At 41.8% G+C, this 21,344-nt stretch overlaps 1 protein-coding gene across 1 annotated transcript in view; it reads left to right on the top strand.

Moving 5' to 3' along the window:
- The first annotated feature begins 610 nt into the window (after positions 1–610).
- The window catches only part of nf2a (NF2, moesin-ezrin-radixin like (MERLIN) tumor suppressor a), a 35,743-nt gene continuing 15,009 nt past the window's right edge, over positions 611–21,344 (top strand). Inside the window, exons 1-9 of the mRNA XM_083979243.1 lie at positions 611–1,320; positions 3,583–3,708; positions 3,883–4,005; positions 6,960–7,043; positions 17,087–17,155; positions 17,330–17,412; positions 20,325–20,400; positions 20,978–21,112; positions 21,216–21,290. Coding sequence (XP_083835369.1) covers positions 1,207–1,320; positions 3,583–3,708; positions 3,883–4,005; positions 6,960–7,043; positions 17,087–17,155; positions 17,330–17,412; positions 20,325–20,400; positions 20,978–21,112; positions 21,216–21,290 — 885 coding nt within the window. The 5' untranslated portion in view covers positions 611–1,206. The remainder of the gene's footprint in view (positions 1,321–3,582; positions 3,709–3,882; positions 4,006–6,959; positions 7,044–17,086; positions 17,156–17,329; positions 17,413–20,324; positions 20,401–20,977; positions 21,113–21,215; positions 21,291–21,344) is intronic.

Here is a 21,344-nt window from a genome sequence, read left to right as displayed (position 1 = left end):
ATTTGTTGCCTTCAGGATCAGCAGAATTTTCCATACTTGCTTTATTATTAATTTTTAAATACAAAACAAAATGGATTTATAATGTTGAATGTACTCAATGTTCTTCAGTAGTAAAAATAAAATAAAATAACGTCAAGTTTTATTCATTTCATTTATTTGTTGACCCACAATGGTTGCATCTAAAATCAGATTTCTTCTCAACAGACATTATCTTTTTTGGTGGGAGAGAGAAAAGCTGTACAAACTGGCATTTGGTATTCAAAATATCAAAAAATAAAAAAATAAACAAACAGCAGTTGCCATGGGAACCTAGAATTTCCTATGCAAGCAGGGTATGTTTGCCTTTTCGTAATCAGTAATCACCAACTGGATTGTGTCAATGTTTAATAAAGTGAGGAAAATATCACAAACCATAAAATCTCAATATAACTGAAGCTCTCCGCAGCTTATCTATCTTAATACAGTGCTTAACTGTCAAACTATGCCCGTGTGTAGCTACTGTTTTGGTGTGCTTTACGGTGTAATTGTACAAATTCCGGACCGCCCATGAACGCAGCATTGCCTTGTTTAGATGGATGGCTAACAAACGGCTAGCAGCAGTTAGCCAAAGCTTCAGTTTCAGTCAATGTCCATGCCACAACATGAGTGTTTTTAAACTCTGAAGAAGAGATTTGTTGGACCAATAATTCGTCGGACGCACAGCTATAGACAACAACGGACTTCACAATAAAGATACGTATAAATTAAGCTCGAGTTTAGGGCTTATATCTGATATGTTTAACTTAGTTTCTATGTAACAGAGCGTTAACTACAGGTTAGCAGCAACACATTAGCTTGTGTTGTGTTTGTAAACTTTTAACTGTCTGGCAGCATAACGTGAAATAACAGAAAACTGTCACAAAGCCCAGTTTCATAAATAAATTAAATGTTAGTTAAAGTTTTATTGATGAACTTCGATTAAAACTCACTTATAAGCACCTATCCATCGATATCTGATCGGGGCTAAAGGATATCATTCAGCTGGACACTAATCACATGCACATCTGCGCCTCTGTTTTGACAACTATGCCCAATGACTCACCTATAGTTTCCAGCAACGAAAACAAAGGATGTGATGCCTCTCTGGTGTGCTTAATAATTTGGAGGAATTAACTTAACTTAACTTTGAATGAACTGAGTAGTTAAGTTTATTAATAGCTATTCACCATGGCAAGTGCCTTAGCGGCGAAGATGGGACTGACCTCCCTGAGGAGAAAACAAGCCAAGAACTTCAACGTGAGGATCTGCACCATGGAGTCAGACATGGAGTTCAGCTGCGAGGTGAGTTTCTGTTATTATAAAGCAATGCCTGGGCTCCAGACTAACTTTTATTTATTTATTATATATATACTATAGGAGCTCAGTGACCCCAAACTTAAAATTTTAGGAGCACAAGCAGAAAATGCACACTGTAAATCGACTTGCAAACCAAATATTCATATTCATTCATGATCCTTACACACGTTGGGCTGCCACCTGTCCAGTCATGACAGATTCCAGATACTTCCCTTCTACATTTCACCAGTGTTAAAAAAAATAACAATTTAAAGAAAAACCCTGCAAATTTACTGGTTGCACATGTGCAAGTAGATGAAAAATTCACTTGAACTGTCTAAAATTTTAGGGACAAAATGTTCCCATTTAGGGGCAAAAGTCTGCAGCCCTGAATGAATGCATGAGTTTATTCAAGTTCACCTATAAATAGTGGTTTTACTGACAGCACCAGCTCTACCTCTGCTTTGTTACTAACTGCAACAGTAAATACCATTCACCTTAATGAAACTATACTAAACCAAAATCCACATTGACGGGCGAATCAGGTTGTTGATGGAGAGTTAATAGCGGTGATATCTTCTCAAGAAATGTGTGAGAGTTTCATTTCCAACAGTAGATGGCAGCAGGTAGCTAAGAACCCACACCCAAGAGGTTTTAAACTGTTCTGCAGAAGACCATCGTATCTATTACATTTATCTCTGTCGAATGCAGCAAATCAGGAAAATAACAAATCAGTGTGTGTCTATGTGTGTGTGTGTGACTGTGGTGAAAATGCCAAAGAGGAAAAAGTGTGCATCATCCCACATCCTGCAGTTACAGCTAACTAAAGTCATATAATGTTAGTGTCATACTCAGTGTGTTTTATGTCTACGGTGTATTTTGGAGTGTAGTGTATGATTTGGGTGATCATACACAGCAGACCTCAGAGCTATGAAAATGATCTGCAGACACCGTCTCTGTGCTTAATTAGAGAGGAACCCTGCCAAAGTTTGCAGTTGGTAATTACAAAGAGCAGCATGGTCTTAGTTGCAGGTTTGTGTTTTTCTTCCCTGGGGTGATAATTTTATCAATTATGGGTTTTTATAAATAGCATTTAAAAGGGATGGGTCTCAGAGACTAACCATAGGAACTCTGTGATTGGCCCCCGAGCCGCTCTCCCCGCTGCATGGCGGAGCTGATATCCTAATTTCTTGCCATTTTTAGTATTTTTTTTCTTCATTTTTTCCCCCCTCTAAACCAACCTTGAATACTCTTGACAGCAGCTTCCTTCCTTCCACCAGGAGTTAGCTCAGAGGCTACAGATGAAAGCTATCTAAATTGGATATGTGTACATCATGTACCTCCCCCCTAGTTCTCGGCTGCACGAGGACAACATGTGTGTGTGTGTGTGTGTGTGTGTGTGTGTGTGTGTGGATCCCAGCTTTGAAGCAGACACCGAGTTCATGATGGAAATAGCGGTATGTCTGGATTTGGGAGACATATCATGTTATGAATGGCTTTCAGCGTTTAACCTTATAAAGAATTAAGTGCTTCCGTTCCCCGTGCTAATACATATAAATTAGTGGCAGTCACTGAACGATTTGAATGATTCTGTCAAAATTTAAGCTCACAGACTGAATTTTTATTAAGTGTGTTTTTTTTTTTAGCTTAGAATTTTTTGTATGCTGCAAGATCCCACCTTTAAAGTGATAGTTCAACATTTTGGCAAATTGGCCCATTGCCATAATCCCTATAGTTTCAGGAGTAGGTTCATCACCTTTAATTGTCGGTGCAAGCTATTTTTAGAACGGCGGAGCAGAGCCGCAAGCTGCTCAGAGCTACGCTACGGAGGCTCATGGGATTTCTTGGTTTCCCTCATCAAACTCATCAAAAAGACAATCCAACAACTCCAAAACACTGTGGTGGACAAGTTGTGACCTGCACATTCACCACTACTACCGGGTTACAACTTGTCCACGAGAATGTTTTGGAGTTGTTGGATTGTGTATTTGATGAGTTTGATGAGGGAAACCAAGAAATCCCATGCCTCCGTAGTGTAGCTCTGAGCAGCTCGCGGCTCTGCTCCGCCGTTCTAAAAATAGTTTGCACCGACAATTAAAGCTAACGAACCTACTCCTAGGGATTATGGCAATGGGCCAATTTTCCCGAAATGTTAAAGTATCCCTTTAAGTATTAATCCAACAAAATCTAGACATGAAGTGTTTATTTTTATATAGAAAATGCTGAGACAAAGATATGACACCAACACATTTACTGTATATGCCTCAGGTCAAGTGGAAAGGAAAAGACCTTTTCGACTTGGTATGCCGAGCTCTGGGCCTGAGGGAGACATGGTTCTTTGGGCTCCAATACGACATCAAGGACACAGTCGCTTGGCTGAAGATGGAAAAGCGGGTGAGTGAAATCGAATGTTGTACCGCTCTTCTTGTTAACAACCATTAGCCATGTGATGAGCCACCCACCCACCCACAGATCATATGTAAAGTGTAGCATCCATGAAAAGGAAATGGATTCATTACCCTCCCCACTGTGCAAATGCGGATTTCTTTGGTTCATTCATTGTCCCAGGTTCTGGATCAGGAGGTACCAAAGGAGGAACCAATCATCCTTCACTTCCTGGCCAAGTTTTACCCTGAAAATGCTGAAGAGGAGCTGGTGCAAGACATCACACAGCATCTTTTCTTCCTGCAGGTGAGTCAATGTAACAAATAACATCAACCTTTGTTGTTTTGCCTCATTGTGCTCATATTTGGAGTTTAGCTTTTCTCCGTCTCAAGGTAAAAACGAACTGAAACCGATCCAGAATATACCTGTGAGATTCTTAACTTCTCATCTTCCCTCTATCTCTTCCACTCGTGTCTATCATGCCATAAAGGCCTCATGAGCAGGTTCTTTGTGTGCTCGCGCTGACTGACACATTCTCTTCTTTTTTTCTCCGCTGCTCTGTGAGTTGAAATTGCCACAGGCTGACAGGCGAACCTGAAACCCAACATGCCTTTTCAAGAAGGAGCTGTGGATTACTGTCTGGCTAGTGGGCAGACAACCTCTCTCTCTCTTTTTCCTTGATTGTAAATCCTCCCAGGGGTGGGTGGGAGGGGTGGGGGGAGGCGTTGCTGCTGCTGCTGCTGCTGCTGCTGCTGCTGCGTTTGAGGCTTTAACATGAAAACATTCTTAGAAGTGGGTGTCATCTTTCTGAGGAACTAAATTAGTTCAAATGAGCGCTTTACAAAATAAGTGTATGAGAACATGAGCTTTTTTTTTCTTTCTCTTTCTTCTTTAAATGCCCTGTAAATTTCCAATTACCCCCCCCCCCCTTCCTCCCCTCCCCCCTATGTATACCAGGCGTTTGACTGATGCTCTGCATTCGTGTCCTCATGCAGCTTCCTAATTCTGATCCGGTGCCGCCAGGGGGCACGCATCTACAAGAGTTTCTGATGAGTTCCTGAGCAGAGCTCTCTCTGTAATAACACTTCTTCTTCTTTTTCTTTTTTTTTTTTTACTTTTTTGTCCCTGTCATGATTGTGTGCAGCCATGTGGAATCAATGCACAACATATTACCGCTGCCCTTTCTCTCCACTTAATACTCTCCGGGGAATTCCTTTGGAGCCTGCCACACAATTCTGCTCACAAGAGATGAGATTTGTAACTGTGCCTCCATCCTCCAATGGTACCAGCCGTATTTATCAATTACCAATTAGGCTTTAAGGGCTCAGTTATTGGCCCAGTTAATGACATATTCTCCATGGGATGCTCGTCCCCCATAGCACTCCCTTCATACCCAGCCGGTGTGCTGGTTTAGTTATGTGGCTTTAGACAGCAGTGCACTTGTGTTGCTCAACATTTGGATAGAGACATTTACCTACTTACAAAAAAATTCTATGTCTATGTGTGCCATTAATCTGTTTTTCAGAGGTTTTTGAAGATATTTATTTATTTCAGAGGAAAACCTTGTTTTTAAAAAATAAGAAAAGAGCCCACAGCTGACAAATTACTCCACAGTTAAAGTGATAAACAGCTACAAGGGGAGAAGAATACAAATGTGTCGCGCCGTGCGTCGCCTGTCTCCTTACAACTTTGCTCTCATTAATTCCCATAATGTCGGGAGCAGGCCTCTGCTCAGATAGCGTCACAGGCATGACAGCTGGATTAGTGCTTATCAGAAATGATCACCGACCTGGATACAAACACACACACACACATAGACGCACGCACCTCTCAAACACACTCGAGTCCACTCCACACACACAAAAACAAAGACGCATGCACACCTTTCGTCACCCCGGCCTTGCAACTCTTTGCAAACAACATCGTCTCATTTGTAAAACCAGATTGCGGCGCCGGCCTCTTAGCACTCGCCACGATTAGCGGGGACTGTCACCTCTGGCTTCACACCTTTGTCAGTTCAAAACACAAGAAGACAGCATGACAGCTTTGCAAATGATAAGATTTGAAGCATTAAATTGCCCACTTATATAACTACATCCAATGCGTCTAATCTCACCGCCCGGCTTTGTGCTCTATATGTGGCCGTGCAGGTTTGTGATTCAATTAAGTTGACGGGTGACGGAGCTTTGGGAGACTGACACCAGGTAAAAAAAAAAAAAGTGGCACTTTAATCTGGAAGGAGCTTGTTAAAGGGGATTGACACCCATTTTAAGGATTCAGTTTTATTACTGTGATCCATGGCACTCAAGGTAACACTTGTAAACATGAACTGTGCTTTCCTTGAAGACATAAACCTTGAGTTTGCCACGCTCACTGACTGTAGTGCATTCACAAACACAGTATCAGATATCCTGCGGGCACAGAAATAACAGAAATAAAAATAAAATGGGCGGCGTTCTCCTTTTAATTACCATTTGGAGCTTGTGGAGGACTTTCTGTCATGTCATTATGCTCTGCTGACTAGCAACCTGATATTCTTGGAGCAGCTTAATGATCATATGAAATACTGTTGGCTGAGCTACATAGTTCCTGGCTCGGCGTCTAATAGGTCCCCATGTGGCTCTGACACTTAAGTCCTTACAATATTTATCTGGCACAGTCTGCACTCTTTCCAGACCTTCTCGAAAAATGAGCGAGTAACCCATTTGCTGTAGGTCTGAGTTTATTTACCCAATTACTTGATTTTTGTGGCTCAAAAAAAAAAAAAAAAATTGGTCCCCGTTTTAGCTGTTTACGGCAACTTGCAAAGTGGAATTACGGAACTAAAATCCTGGCTGTCACAAGCGCGGCTGTCAGAAAGTCGGGATGTAGCTTGTGCCGTCACTTTCCTCTCCGAGCTTCTTTGATTGTGTGTGAGTCAGGTTAGATCACCTGTCACCAGACTCATGTCACTGCTCTTGTGGAAATCAATATAAAGGGAAACTGAAGATAAAAAGCAGCTGTCTGGGTTTATAATGTGGGTGAAACTTTTCCCCCATCCCCCATGTGAAACTGTGAAAAGCCCCTCTTGTGTTTTCACAAATGGCATAGATGATACATTAGCTGCATGGTTAATTCTGAATTGATTGTTGTGTTAGGGAAGGTGAGGTGGAATGAATGAATGAAGAGGGCTTTGTGGTTCAGGTGGTTAAATGCATTGAAAGGAAAAAAAATAAAATAGCAGCACCTCAAAGCTGATTTCATATTCTGTTTCTCCGCAGGTGAAGAAGAAGATCCTTGAGGAGGAGATTCACTGTCCACCAGAGGCCTCTGTGCTGCTGGCCTCCTACGCCGTCCACGCCAAGGTTAGTGCTCTTTCCGGAGCGTTGGGTTTTTAAATCTCATTAATTTTCACTCCGTCCTTTAATACGTCTTTTTTTTAATCTCTTTTATCTTAAGAGTAAATGGCAACTCCCTTTCTGTCCTCACACATATTTATTTTGAAATGACTGCCGTGTACTAGAGATGCTAACAGATGTGACTCGCCTTACTACAACAAGGTCTTTCCTTTAACTGCACCCCAGGGTGTAATGGCTGTAAGGAAAATCAGTGCCGGAGGAGCCCGTTTAGACATTTGTTTAGATTTGTGAGTGTCACATTCGAGGCAGTGGGTTAACAAATCAGTTTGAACTGACTGAACAAGAACGTATTGGCCAATCGGGAGCTGGTTTAAATGTGCTTACTTACCTACGTCTTATATAATGGAGTCTTTGTGACCGTACGTGACGATATGTTTCCAGACTGGATGGACTTATGAGCCACATGGGTTCACTTTTGCTGTACGTCATTTGGAAAGTGACATATTGCTGTGGTGTGTCTTTTTCTCCATTAGAGCAGGGGGGCACAGAGAGACTGCGGGCTTTTGTCACCCATGGGCTTGACAATTGTAATCTTCTCCATATCTGCCCCTCCACCTAAAAAGCCATAAATCAGGTGCAATTGATCCAGAGTTCTGCTGTCCGAGGCCTGATAAGGACCAGAGGAGCACACATTACACCTTCACCGGCTACCTTTGCTATTGATTTTCTAAAAATTCCTTTAGTATTTCATGAAGTGCTACAGGGCCCTTGTGTGAAAGGTTTTAGATGTACGAACCGGAGCCGCCCGGCTGCTCTGGAAGTAACCTTTTAGCTTGCTTCTCTAACATGTAGATCAAACACCACCTTCCCCCAGCGAAACAGCCACTGAACAAATTTAATACAGGAAGCAGAAAGTCACAACTAAGATCTCAAGTAATTAAACTGAGGGTATAGTCGCAGCCGAAACAGTGGAGCTTGTACAGTTTGGTGTCCTCTGGTTTTCTCCTATGCTGTTAATGAAGTTACAGCCTCTGGGAGTTGTGACCTCCAGCATGCACAGCACAGGGACTGTTTGTTTAAAGCAGTGTGGATGAATATTAACACCTTTAAATAATATTCATGGTGCTCTAGTGGAAAACTGTGGATATTTGGGCACAAGTGGCTGCACCAAGCAGATGAGGTTGGCTATCGTTGTGTCTTCGTACATGGAGCGTGAGCTTGCCAGGCAGATTATTACAGTCTCACCGTTATAATTACATAGTTATGGTGAAATGATAGTTATCAGCAGTGCTTAATTTGTAAATCAGGAGGTCAGGGAACACAGAGAGGCTGCTGCTCTGGTGGGTCAGGCGTAAAGTAACTGAAAGCATCAGAGAGTCAGATTCCTGGTGCTTGGCCCACTTAACTCAACACCAAAATTATTATTTACATCCAAAAAATCAGCAGGGGGAGGAGTGTAGAAGCTGCAGTTTAAAGCCCACATCTTCTTCTCTGTCTCTGACTGTCTCTTCACTTCCCTGTCGTTTTCCTTTTGCCCATGTTTTGCTGATAATTTAATTAGGGCTTAAAGTTTTGTTTACACTCATCGGAAGCAGCAGGGAAGGAACCAAACTAAGTGACGTGTTCTGTCTGTCGGGCCCATCGATCGTCTCCGCTCTGCTTCAGCGCTAACACACAGCACAGCAACCTGTGAGCGCTGTCCGTGGTGCTGAAACAGCTGAGCCGAGCACTAGACTCATGTATCTCTGCCAGTAACTTAAGAAAGACAAGCATCTAATTGGCATCTGGATAAACTACACATCTGCATATCACGGCAACAATGATGAGACTTTTATCCAGCGTGTGAATACCTGGGTGATTTTCTTTTAAAACTAGAGAATGCATTACCTGCAGGAAATACGGGTGAATGCTGAAAGCTGGAAGCTGAATGAGCGGAATAAACTGTTGAAACAATGCTGAATTAAGTGAAGAAATTGCTGAAGCAATCTTGAAAAGATGAAACAATTTCTGAAGAGTAAAACTAAAACATATATAAGAATGCACCCAAAATTGCCAAACAAGTAATCTACTGAAAATGTTCATTGTGTCTTCGGGATGTTGATAAAGGTGTGACGAAGAACAGACGGATGACAGCTGTCGAAACATGTCAGGGTAAAGAAACCTTAAATTTTGTGAGATAAACAAACCCAAACTCCTGATTTACAAGTAACTTCAATGGGGCAAAAAAAGACAACATTGGTTATTTCATAAAATGCATTTCCAGATGTTGGTAGTACCAAAGCAGGTGCTGTATATGTATGCATTCAAACAGCAGCCGTTCCCAGTGTGTCAGCTGAGGAGCTAAGACATCTGGAGGGGGCTTGAAGCAGCACCACTGCTCCTCTGCACTAAAAGAAGCAAAGCCAGTTGAGTTATTCCCGGCGTCTGATCAGGTCGACCTCCGTGGATGAATGCTCACAGAAGTGGTTAAAGCTCTGTGGGCCGGTCCGGAGGTGTGTGTATGCTGATCACGCGAATGAAGCAGAGGCAGAGAAGTGTGAATGAGATCTATCGCAGCCCACCACAGCCTCGAAACTAAATCTGACAGTCCACTCTGATATAGATCTTATGTCCGATCATCCAGCTCGGGTCAAAGCTGACCTTTTTAGACTGGAGTTTATGATTAATCATTTATACTCTATTAGTATTATTTTATTATTACTGATTTACTCTCTTTTACTCCAGGTTATTCTAACATTTCTATATCCATTCCCTTCTATTTTGAAAATACTTTTTCACCCTTTTATCTTGTAGTTTGGAGATGTGTTTGTCGATATTGTTTCCCTGCTTGCGTTTATGTATGAAACGCAGCACGAGAAGGCAGCGTATAAAAAAAACTTTCATTGATTTACTGGTTTGGGATCAGACAACAAGTTACCTGACGTGTATGGAAATTGCTCCGCAGGAAAAAAAAAAGCTCCCTTAATAAACCGCAGTCGTTTTGGTTGAAGGATCCCATCTCTCTGAAATCCCCAAGAAAAAGATACGGAGAGTGAGTGAGGTGCGGCTTTTTCTTTTTTTTTTCTTTTTTTTTTGACAGGCCGACAGGGTCTAGTGAGGCCCGAGCTCTACCTCAAAGATTTGGCCAAAAGCCCTCCGAGACTCGGCTTTCCCCATGCCAATTTACAGGCCTAAGGAATAAAGGGAGAGACTGTGTGGATCAAGAAAAAAAAATCTGCAAATCAGCCTGAGACTGGAGCTGTCTGCTGCCAGCCCACCTCAATCTGGAAAACGGCAAGAAATATAGGGCTACTATTTGTTTTCATTTAATCAGCAGTCCACTTTGATTAGAGCCTGTATGAGGAAATTGGTATTGTAAAAGGGGGAGACTTGAGGTACTTGTTTAGCCGCACAGCTGCTGAGAGGTTCTTGGCAGACTTTCCTCTTCTCCTTTTTTCTCATCATGAGTTGTTATTGTGCAGAACTAGTGTGTAGCCTGTGAAGTAGAGTATATCACACAGTGGGATCTACTGCGGTACACCCTGGCTCATCTTTAATCATTATTATGCCAGCCTGGAGAAAACGGTAAGGAAGAGAGTGTAAAAAAAAAGGGGGGGTTTTCCAAGACGGCTTTATGTTTGAAAAAGTTTTTTTTTTCTGTTTCTTCTTTCATAATGTGAATCATAGCCATGCCCACGTACAGGCCCCGTCGCATTCATACAGAATCTGTGCTGTGTGTAATCAGTCTCCAGTCGGAGGAGAGATTGCAGAATAATTCACAACAGGCGAAGTAGGAAGCCATAAAAGCTGCCATTACCTTGTTTGAGTTACACAGTGCATGAATAGAGGGGATAATAGAAATGAGGGATAGTGGAGGATTTTATGTGCGCACAAAAGCTTCAGCTGATTTTTTTTCTTTTTTTTTCACAATGTGGGCTTGTACACAGATACATGCACATACAGAGGGACTCCCAACGTCTCAGCACATCACAAGAATTAATATTGTTTCATCACTCCTTTGGAAAAATACAGTCTTACTTACTCAGTCTGGCACACTGTTCTTCATGCCCTATATATGTGTAATATGGAAGTGATGATATATCACAGTATATAACAGTTAATCCTAAATTAGCCAATAATACTAATCAGATTTTCAAACTGTATTTCCCTTAAAATGTTTGTGTCTATTGGTCATATAATTTTCTCCATTACAGTAAGATAAGAGGAAATGTAGGTACTGTTTTTTTGTAACTCAAACATCCAATCCAATCCAATCCACTTTATTTATATAACACATTTTCAAAACATAAAAGTTTACCAAGGTGCTGCACAGTGATTTACATAAAACAGCCCAAGATGGTAAGAAAACGTAATGAGGATTAGAAATAAAGATAAAATAATAATAATTTAAAAAGAATATAAAGGAATGGATAAATATAGAAATAACAATAAAAAAAGGGAATAAAATAAGCATTAAAAGCAAACAGATGACTGACACTGAGTTAAAAGCCAAAGAATAAAAGTAAGTTTTAAGATGTGATTTAAAAGTAGGTATAGGGTGGGGGACATCTTTATTTCTAATGGTCGCTCATTCCACAGTTTAGGAGGAAACATGGCTGGCACAGTTCAGGTGCAGGTGTTGTAATAAATAGGCGTTTTGAAAAGCTGCAGCTGCTGTGACTTGTTTAACAATCCACTCATGGGAAGCATTGGCTTCTGCGTTTTCTTTCCTGCCACCATTCACACCTACGGAGGATTTTGAGTTGCCAGTTGACGTATCCTGCATGTTTTTGGACAGTGGGAGGAATCCAGAGCACCTGTATCATAAGACTCACGCAGGCATGAGGGAGGAGAACATGTAAACTCCACGCTGAAACAACCTTCGGGGTCAAAACCCCATAACCTTCTTGCTGTGAGGCAGCGGTTGGGCTCCTCCCACTGTCCCGCAAAAACAAATTCCCACAGATCAGTCAGAATATTTATTCATTCAGATTCTTAAACCGTAACTAGTAACTTCTCTGTGGCGTGCCTGCGGTGTGTATCTGTATGAGTGTATAAGGAGCCAGCAGCGCAGCCTCCGTGGGTCTGCAGAGGTTTCGCTCCCTCCCTCCCTGCTTTGTATTCCGAGTCGGTGCGACGCTACAAGGAGGTGTTGACAGGGAATTGCAAGAAACAGCCGCTGTGGAAAAATGCAGAGGGAGTCACTCTGGCACGGAGGTTGAGTATAGAGCGAGGTCAACTCCCTCAGCCTCAGCACCACTAGGGTGTGTGTGTGTGTGTGTGTGGAGATGCCTGTCCAACCGAGTGGCGACGGATGCGACAGACTAACAGGCATGAATGACACTGGTGGGAATCATTGTGTTTCACAGCTGACTTCAGAAAAGACTTGTACCTAAACCACATTTGTGAAAATTGAATGAGGCGGCCTCTAAGGCTACAGATGTATACTTTCTAGATGTATTTCAGTCTTTTTTTCCTTTTTTCACCCCATCTGAGATACAGATGCGATGATTTCCAATGTCAACAGTTAGTTACTTACACTTGCACAATATGTTATTTAATACTGGCTGGAATTTGTCAGCTTTGCCTTTAGAGCGTGAAAAATGCTGCTGCACCTCACATGACTCAGCGGCTCGGATGAGCCAGAGTTAGCCTGAGGGACTCTTGGTGCGTTTCCATTAACCTGCTTAATACACAGTTTGAAATGGCAAACTTAACTTAAATGGAAATGTGAATAAGAAAAAAGAAATAATAATAATAAAAAAAAGTTCTCATGACGTGATATTTCAAACTATTCAACAAAGCAACGTTTTGTAAAAAATTAAAATGGAAAAACTTTCTTTAATCATGCCATATCATGCCCCATGGAGCCAACTTTAAACCAGAGGCAGGCGGCGGGAAATCTGTCATTGAGTTTAATTGGAACGATATCGCACAAGGAGAAAACCCAGTGTTACGGCCGTCCATCCAATAGCTGTAGAGACATCTTGCCCCAAAAATTACCAGTCTGATCCCCGAAGCCTTGGGAGTTGCGGCTTAGTATTGGTGTAGACTCATCTGTGGAAGTAGCCGGACTCATGCTATGAAGAAAAAAACGTTTTTGCATTAAGGCCTAACGCTGGTTATAGATTATTTCACACTATTGTACTGTAAATGGATTTTCTTCAAAGCACCGGGAGCATGTTAAGTTTCCTAGATTTAGAAAATAGGGAAGCGGAGGGGGTTATTGAACAGAATGCACCCATCAAGACTGTGGTCACTGTTCTGCTGCTGGTGATAATTGTTAAGTGAAAAATATTGACCCATGGCCGTCCTCTGAGAATCGATCGCTGGGATTGTTGGAAATAATTGGAAGAAAAGGTGTGAAATCAGAAAGCATCAGAGAACGCTGTCACTGTCAAAATGCCATCCTCCCCTCGCTCGCTCTCCCCGAGCCGAGGCCCAGTTTTTAAGTCTATACATTATCAATTATGTAGCAGTTAGAAACAAACAAACAGGAGAGGAACCGAGGGAGTAGAAGCTGTGAGGATGGGAAAAAACTGAAGAGAAAGGGAATCTAATTAAATGGCCCTGGGCTTCTCCACTCTGTTAGCCACCGCGCCGGTGTTCCAGGCTTCCCGGTCCGTGTGTCGAGCTTATTAAATTCAGGTTTGTTAAGTGCTGTTACTCAGACGGGCTCGCACAAGGACAAAAAAATCCAATTAAAGCTCATAATAAAAGTAAGACTGTAAACACAACAAAACAGCACAACATATGGAATTGGGTAGTTGATTAGAGCCACACAAGTGGTCAGAAGCCTTTAATTTATCCTGTGCAAATGAGCCACAGTGTAAAAGTCCACCATTAAGAACGACAATTGAGCCTCTAAATGCCACGTGTTATTATTAATTGAAGAAGCTGTTTGTCAGTTGTGCTACTGCTACATACCCGGCTTTAGTGAACTTGTCAGTTTAGAGGAAATGTGATTTCAGCCTCATTCCTTTTCTCACCAAGTGCTGTCTCCAGCAGTGGAAAGCAATGTCAGTGTAACTTGTTTCTATTCACTATAGCCTCCAATCTGTTCCCAAAAATGTTGTGTTGCTCAGAGACATATTATAATTTTTTTGTAGGATTAAAACAATGATGACTGAAGCCTTTGAAAGACGACAATCGCCATGTACTGTTCTGTACCCCCCTTTATTACTTAATGACACATTTTCTTCCAAATGTACACTGTCACAAATAGTGTGCGTCATATACTCACACTATTTTGAGAGCATAAGTGCGTTTACATTGACAAAAATGGCAGCAGGCAGTGAGCAAAAAAAAGTTGTGTAAAATGAAGGACACTTTTCACCCTCAATGATCGCCAGCGGAAGGAAAGGGACCATAGATTTCTTTTTAAAGGTATAAAAATGGCAACCAAGGAAATAGTTTTGTATATATTTGTTTTCACTTAAAGCAGAAGTAAGCGATATATTTGTGTTAATATAAGTCTTAAATAGTTATATCTTCCAACAGCAATCACTTACATAGAGTGTTTGGTCTGAAACACGGGTCTCTCAGTCCCTCTGCTCTGCTCTGAGCCAAGGAGAAAACTTTTCTCGTATCCTACAGTTTTTATCCAATGAGGAGAGAGAACGGCATGCAGGGCTGTGTGTGCAGCCAAGGGACGCCGTGAATGTGGTGACGTAGGGACGAGGACTGTTATGGTGCGTTCAAGGCAGCCCGTAACTCGTGTTTTTCCGACCTGTGAAGTCGTATTAGTTCGATCTGGTACGAGTTCACGGGGCGGAAGTTACGAGTGGCCGTTATAGTGACTTTCACAGGTAAAACAGGTCGGAAAAACACGAGTGGGTTGCCTGGAACGCTACAAAATCATAAATTGTGACTTGAAGCTGTAATTTACGGTTTCAAAAGCCTGCCTGGAATGCAGCATTAGCGAAAACGACCGGATCGCTTACTTCTGCTTTAATGTGCAACGAATGGACACATCAGCAATGTCATCTAATATTAGTAAATTATGTTGGTTCCTTCATTTGTGTTTCTAAGAGATTTCTGCTCGGCCCACTGAAGGTAATGCAATAGAAAAAAAAGAGAGTGCTGTTACAATGATAATTGGGAAGCAGAAGACGGTTTTCCTAAACTATGTGAAGCCTCACTGGTGATGTCAGATTTTGGTGCCAGTCTCAAAAAAGGAAAAAGAAAGAAAGAATGAGTCAAGACTTGAAGACTTACCTGTTACCAAAAGGTTCAGTCGTCACAGACAGAAATCCATGCGAAGAGGCAGAGATCCCACTCTTTGTGGTGTCAGCCCATCACACTCAAAGACTCTCTTCTGAAACCTTTTATTTTTCCACAAAGGTTCAACGATCACTTGTGACTTTGGTGCTTTCACTCTCAAGTTTACAAGGGTACCCTTGAAAACTCTTCTCCAAAAAAAAAAAAAAAAAAAACCCAAAAAGAAGCAGTTCACATTTGATTGTGTGAATCTCATACATACACTATGAGCCAATTACAGTTCAACAAGAAGCAATGAAATTGAAGTGGAAACCGGCAATTACACCACACTGATGTGAAGCATCTTCATTAAGCGAAGACCCATATGAAGACAGGAGACAGGATGGAGCCTCTGTAGTCTAGATGCTGGTGCTGGAGGAGGTGATGGTGGAGTAGAACCAGCAGGTGGTTAATGGAAAACTTTGAAGTAGAGTCCTTGGACGTCATGGAGGTGGTGCTAGTGGTGACGGAGGAGGGTTGCGTAACAGTAGTAGACAGACAGATGGACAGAAAGGCAGTGAAACAGCATCAAGTGATTGATTTGTTTGTGGCAGAAGATCACCGACTTGATCTCATATACGTATATATGGTGATGCCCAGATTGTGAATGGTGGCCTAACATATGAAGACGTATAGATTTAAACTAAATTTAAAGAGGAACTATGCAAGATTTTTACCTTGAAGCCCAAGTGTGTAAAATGGGGGGGGGGGGGACCGTGACATCCAGCGTTCAGAGAAACACATTCACAAACTGATTACAATAACTTTGACCGATTATGGCTACAGTATGTTTACACAGAAACAATCTGAACAGAAAACGCAAAAGTGGCGTTGCGAACTCACTTTTTATTCTGCGTTTAAGCGTTTTTTTGGGGAGAAATCTGCATATGCAACGTGAGCAGATTGGTGCAGACTTTTGCGTTTTTACCGTTTAGACGGGAACACGACGGAGCGTTTTTACGATCTAGCTCTAGATCTAGATCTAGCTGCCAGCTAGAAAAACAGCGAAAAAGCGTCCGGACTTGCATAGCTCCCCTTTAAGTAATGTCGTACTCAATAAGTTGAAGAATTATTTGGAAAAAGGATTTTGTCATGTCTTCAAGGATTTATGCTTCTGACTTTTTAAAACAATTTTGTTTCTTGAACATCCCAGTGCTCTGAAAGTGTTGTGGAATAATACAAACGGATTAAAAATATATAAATATCTTCTGCAATCACCTCCTAATTTCAGTCAAAAATGATTACCATCAAGGGAAAAACCACTAGATTTGGTATCAGTATCTGAAAAAAAAACAGATGCACAGGTGTAGTAGGTAAATGTTCCTGTTAACCTACTTCCATATATCTAGTCGTAGCCCACTTTCTGAATGATAGCTACATGATGTATAATTCATATCGCTCCACCAGTTCTGTCGCCCAAAGGAAATGCCCCACCACCGCTCAGTCATGCCTAATCCATTCATATCTCTCCTCAAACATGCATAATATAATTTGTACCCCAGCTCCATGATGATAAGTGATCAGTCGCACTTCTCTCAGAGATATTTCTAATAGCATCATTTATACAGCGCAGTCTCCCCACAACTGGGCCACTGGGTGTGCGCCGCGGCGGCACGTTAATGACCTGACGCCGGCCCCGGCCCTCCATTCATCCTCCCAGAGACCCTCTTCTTACAGCCGCTGTAGTTTTATCTTATGAACAGCTCCCAGGAGAGACCTGCAGTCTGGACTGTTACTGGAGAGAAGGTGGATAGTGGCCATTAGTCTGGAGTGATTTTTAATCCTTTTGGCACTTGTGCTCCATTTTACAGTACGGAGACTACGACCCCAATGTTCACAAGCCGGGCTTCTTGGCAGAGGAGGAGCTGCTCCCGAAGAGGGTGAGTGACAGCTGGGTTTACTTATTGTCATTCATGAGTGAAAGGTGTTTACATCTTTTGTCTTACTACCCAGACTTACACCTGCATTATGATGCAGTATGTGCCCTGCTGCGGTATGTATTATATTTCCTGCACGCCTTCATGGATATTTATGTCTGTCTCTCTCCATTTCAGGTGATTAACTTGTACCAGATGACTGCAGAAATGTGGGAGGAGAGGATCACAGCGTGTTATGCGGAGCACAGGGGCAGGACGAGGTAAAAACTGCTGCACTGAACTGTACTTGTGAAATTCCACAGTCATCAGCACAATTTCATCTTTGAGTTCACATATCGGCTGCTTAAAAGTTGCTTCCATGAGAAATGTTTTATGCAAAGCCATAGTCCATTTTGGCAGCGAGAATGCAAAAAGACTGGCATGAAAGTTTTTTTTTCTTTTCTGTGTGGAAACTTTCTGAATATTTATTGTTGGCCAAATAATGCACAGCCTACTAATACAACCTATGACTTCGAAAGTAAACACACCGGGAACAAAATTATAGTTGTTACTTTGCAGATAGGATCCAAGTACTGTATGCAGCAGATGTGTTGTTGTGAAAATGACTTAGATAAATAGGGATTTTATTTTGAAGTGCTGGCTGCAGGATCCATTATCACTCTAAGGTGCTGCTGTTGTAGAAGATTTAAAAGATTTCACTAAGCAACATTTAACTCTGATAACGGATTCTTGACTTCTCCAGGTAGCCAAGGTTGCTCTGAACAATCGAACAATATGTCTACCGAAATGGCCCAAGAGGACTTGATATTTGCTTTAGAAGACAATTTAATATCAGTGGAGGAGGTTATTATTCAGCAGCACGGATTGTGTCGTGGTTTACTAAACACACAGCACAGAAAAGTAGAAAAAAAAGTCTTTAACAAATATGATTATAATCCACAAACTACTAACAATGTAATTGAATACTGTATAAATAAAATGACAGTGTCGGATGTGACAAAAATGCACAAACACATTAACGCAGGGTTTTTCAACCTTGGGGTCGGGTCCCCACGTGGGGTCGCCTGGAATTCAAATGCGGTCGCCTGAAATGTGTAGTAATTGATAAAAAAAATGACTGATAAAAATATTTTTTAAACTAATTATTATTCTTTTTAAAATGATGATTAAAAACACCACACACAATCCTAAACAACTGTATTCTATACTTTCACTTTCTCGAATTTAAATCGAGTTCAAATAAAATGCAGCATATAAAAATATCTGAGCTGGCACATCTTGATTGACGGGGTCGTCAGAAATTTGTGATGTCAAAATAGGGTCACGATCCAGAAAAGGTTGGGAACCACTGCATTAACGTATCAAACAGTACTGCAAACTTGTCTCTCTCTCACTCCCATAGTTGAATAATTTTACCATAATCAAAAATCAGTCGTTCTGTTTTCACTCCACCACTGAGCTGAGCTAAGTTGGAAATGGGCAAAAGGCAGTAAGTGTGCTGGATGTGTGGAGTATCTTAAAACTCTGTGGGCGGGGGAGTTTGATGTTGAAAATCCAGTTGTGGAAGCCCAGAGAGCTCAGCACTTGGAAAAGTAATAATTGAGTCCCTACCTCTGATCAATAACCCTTTCAACGGAGAGCGCAGTCTGCTGTGGCTCTCACACCTTTAGCATTTGAATTATTTATTTTAAGTGGTGTAGTGCAGCGGGGGGGTCGCGCAGGAAGGAGGTTTGCGATCCTCTTGAGTACCTGGGTCAGACTTTTATTTTGATAAATATAAACATGTTTTTTTTTTTTTTTTTTTTTAATCTATACTATTGACCCGGCCCTGGGGGCGGCAGCAGCAGTGTCCCTCTGTCGATCGGTTCACCACTTTAAGTCCAGAACCGAAATGTCTCATTAACTCCTGGGTGTGTTGCCATGAACTTTGCTAACAGAAATTCATGTGTCCCTCGGGATAAATTCAAATAACTTTGGTGATCACTTAACTTTCCATTTGGCCCCCAACATCAGGTCAGAAATTTAATTTGTCCATCCGATTGGTTTGTGACCTAGTACCTGCAAATTAATGACACCCCCACTGGTCTCAGCAGGACTTTGGGTTTATTGCTGAGCAGGAAACGTTAACAGGGTTTAATAACATGTGCATGCTAATGTTAGCACTGCTAGCATGGCCATAGCTTCTCTGTTGTTTCCACAAAGTGTTGCTTTTTTAATCCAACACAAAGCTTAAACTCTCAAATGTTTGAACAAGAACTTCACAAACAATGTTTTTAATTCATAGTAGGAAGTATCTGCCAGCGTTCAGCTTTAATATCCAGCCCCAGGTGACAACACACAGTTAAAGTTGTTTCATCTGTATTTTTTCCTCCACATTATTTTAGAGCCTGATTCAGATTTGATTGTTAAAATCATCGGTGTCAGCGCAATATCAAAGTGATCCATCTTTTTTTTTACAGAGCGCAACTCTAATGCTTCCACAGCATTAATCAAGAATTACCATTTAAATTTCCTTTGAGCAGCTGCGAAGTCAGAATGTACTCCGTCCAACCTAGTTAAGATTTGTTTACTTGGCGTATAATGCTCTCTTGGCTGGTAAAACTTTGATGAAGCTTAAATCATCAGTTTCTCTACCACCCGCATCAAACAGACAGTTATTACAAAGTTTGGGATGCCCTGATTTTTTTCTCAGCCATCAAAGCAAACAAATCTTCATTTTTTAGTTTTTTTTTCTTTTTCTTTTGCTGAGTTGACCCTGAAATCACAACAGATCTGGCAACCGGGCTGCAGAGAGACAGAAAGAGATGGAGAGAGGGGGAAGAGGCTCGGGGACAGAATGAGTCTTCATTTCCACAGCCTCTAAAGCCTGATGGCAAATAGTAGTTGTGTTTCGTGTCGGTGCTGTGTTGTCTGCTCATGTTTTCACCCCTGCTACAGAGCTGCGTGGCAGTTTCCTACAGATCACACGCAACACGACAGATGCTGCACACAAAAGAAGAGGAAACAAGGCCTGATCTCCTTTTTCTCTCTCCACTTCTATACCTCCCCTCCTCTCCTCTCCTCCCACCCCGCTCCCCCTCTCCCCTCTCTCTCTTCTCCATTCCCTTGGATCCCTCTCAATCTCTTCCCCTCTCTCTCTCTCTCCCTTTCTTTCTCTCTGTCTTTGAACCAGGGATGAAGCTGAGATGGAGTATTTAAAAATAGCTCAGGACCTGGACATGTATGGCGTCAATTACTTTTTAATCAGGGTGAGCCATTGCTGCTTTGCTGTGTCTTTACAAAGTGAGCCAATATAAAAGATGAGGGGGCGGGAGTGCCAATTTCTCCACGGTGTTACGAAACGAAATATTGGAGGGGGGGGCAGGGAGTATAACAGTCTGACTCTTCTGTCTCAAATTATCTTTCACCTCTGAATCTTATTTTATGAACAAATTTGCATGTTTCTGGTAAATAATGAGAGCGGTATTACAGACTTTAGTTGATGACTCACCTCAAAAAGAAACAAACAAACAGAAATTTACTTGACGTACCTCCGGCCCTGAATGAGGCATTCTCTAAAAGGCCGAGACATTTTGAAATACCACCAACAACTCAACCTCGGCTTAGGTAACTCACTGTAGCATCACGTTCTAGTAAACAAGACCAGACGGCAGGTACTACACCTTACCACTGGCATCGCTCTAACAAATACTTTTGGCAAGCAGAGTCACCGCCGCTGTAAAATGCAGGCACAGATGAATGTTGGCTGTCGGTTTTGTCCGTCTGTCCCGTTTCCCGACAGTAAAAAAAAAAACATTGTTTGCTCTGCTGCTGGTGCGGTTTTAGAATAAAAAGGGAACAGATCTTCTTCTGGGAGTGGACGCCCTCGGCCTGCACATCTACGAGCCGGAGAACAGGCTGACGCCCAAGTGCTCCTTCCCCTGGAACGAGATCCGCAACATCTCCTACAGCGACAAAGAGGTGAGAGCAGACTGGATAAGACTTGATAAGTGAATATTAGAGCTGTGTGAGAGAGAAGTGAGATATAATCCAAGTTTGTGATTCTTGTCTCCACAATGTTTAGTTTACCATCAAACCTCTGGACAAAAAAAACAACGTTTTCAAATTCAACTCCTCACGTCTGAGAGTCAACAAATTGGTGAGTTCAGCTGCAAAGCCGAGAGCTGTTTTTATGTATTTTTTTATTTCTATG

This window comes from Trachurus trachurus (assembly GCF_905171665.1).
Source record: "Trachurus trachurus genome assembly, chromosome: 9".
In the NCBI taxonomy this organism is placed as follows: domain Eukaryota; kingdom Metazoa; phylum Chordata; class Actinopteri; order Carangiformes; family Carangidae; genus Trachurus; species Trachurus trachurus.
Note: the sequence above shows the minus strand (reverse complement) of the source record. Positions and strands in the feature narration are given on the sequence as shown.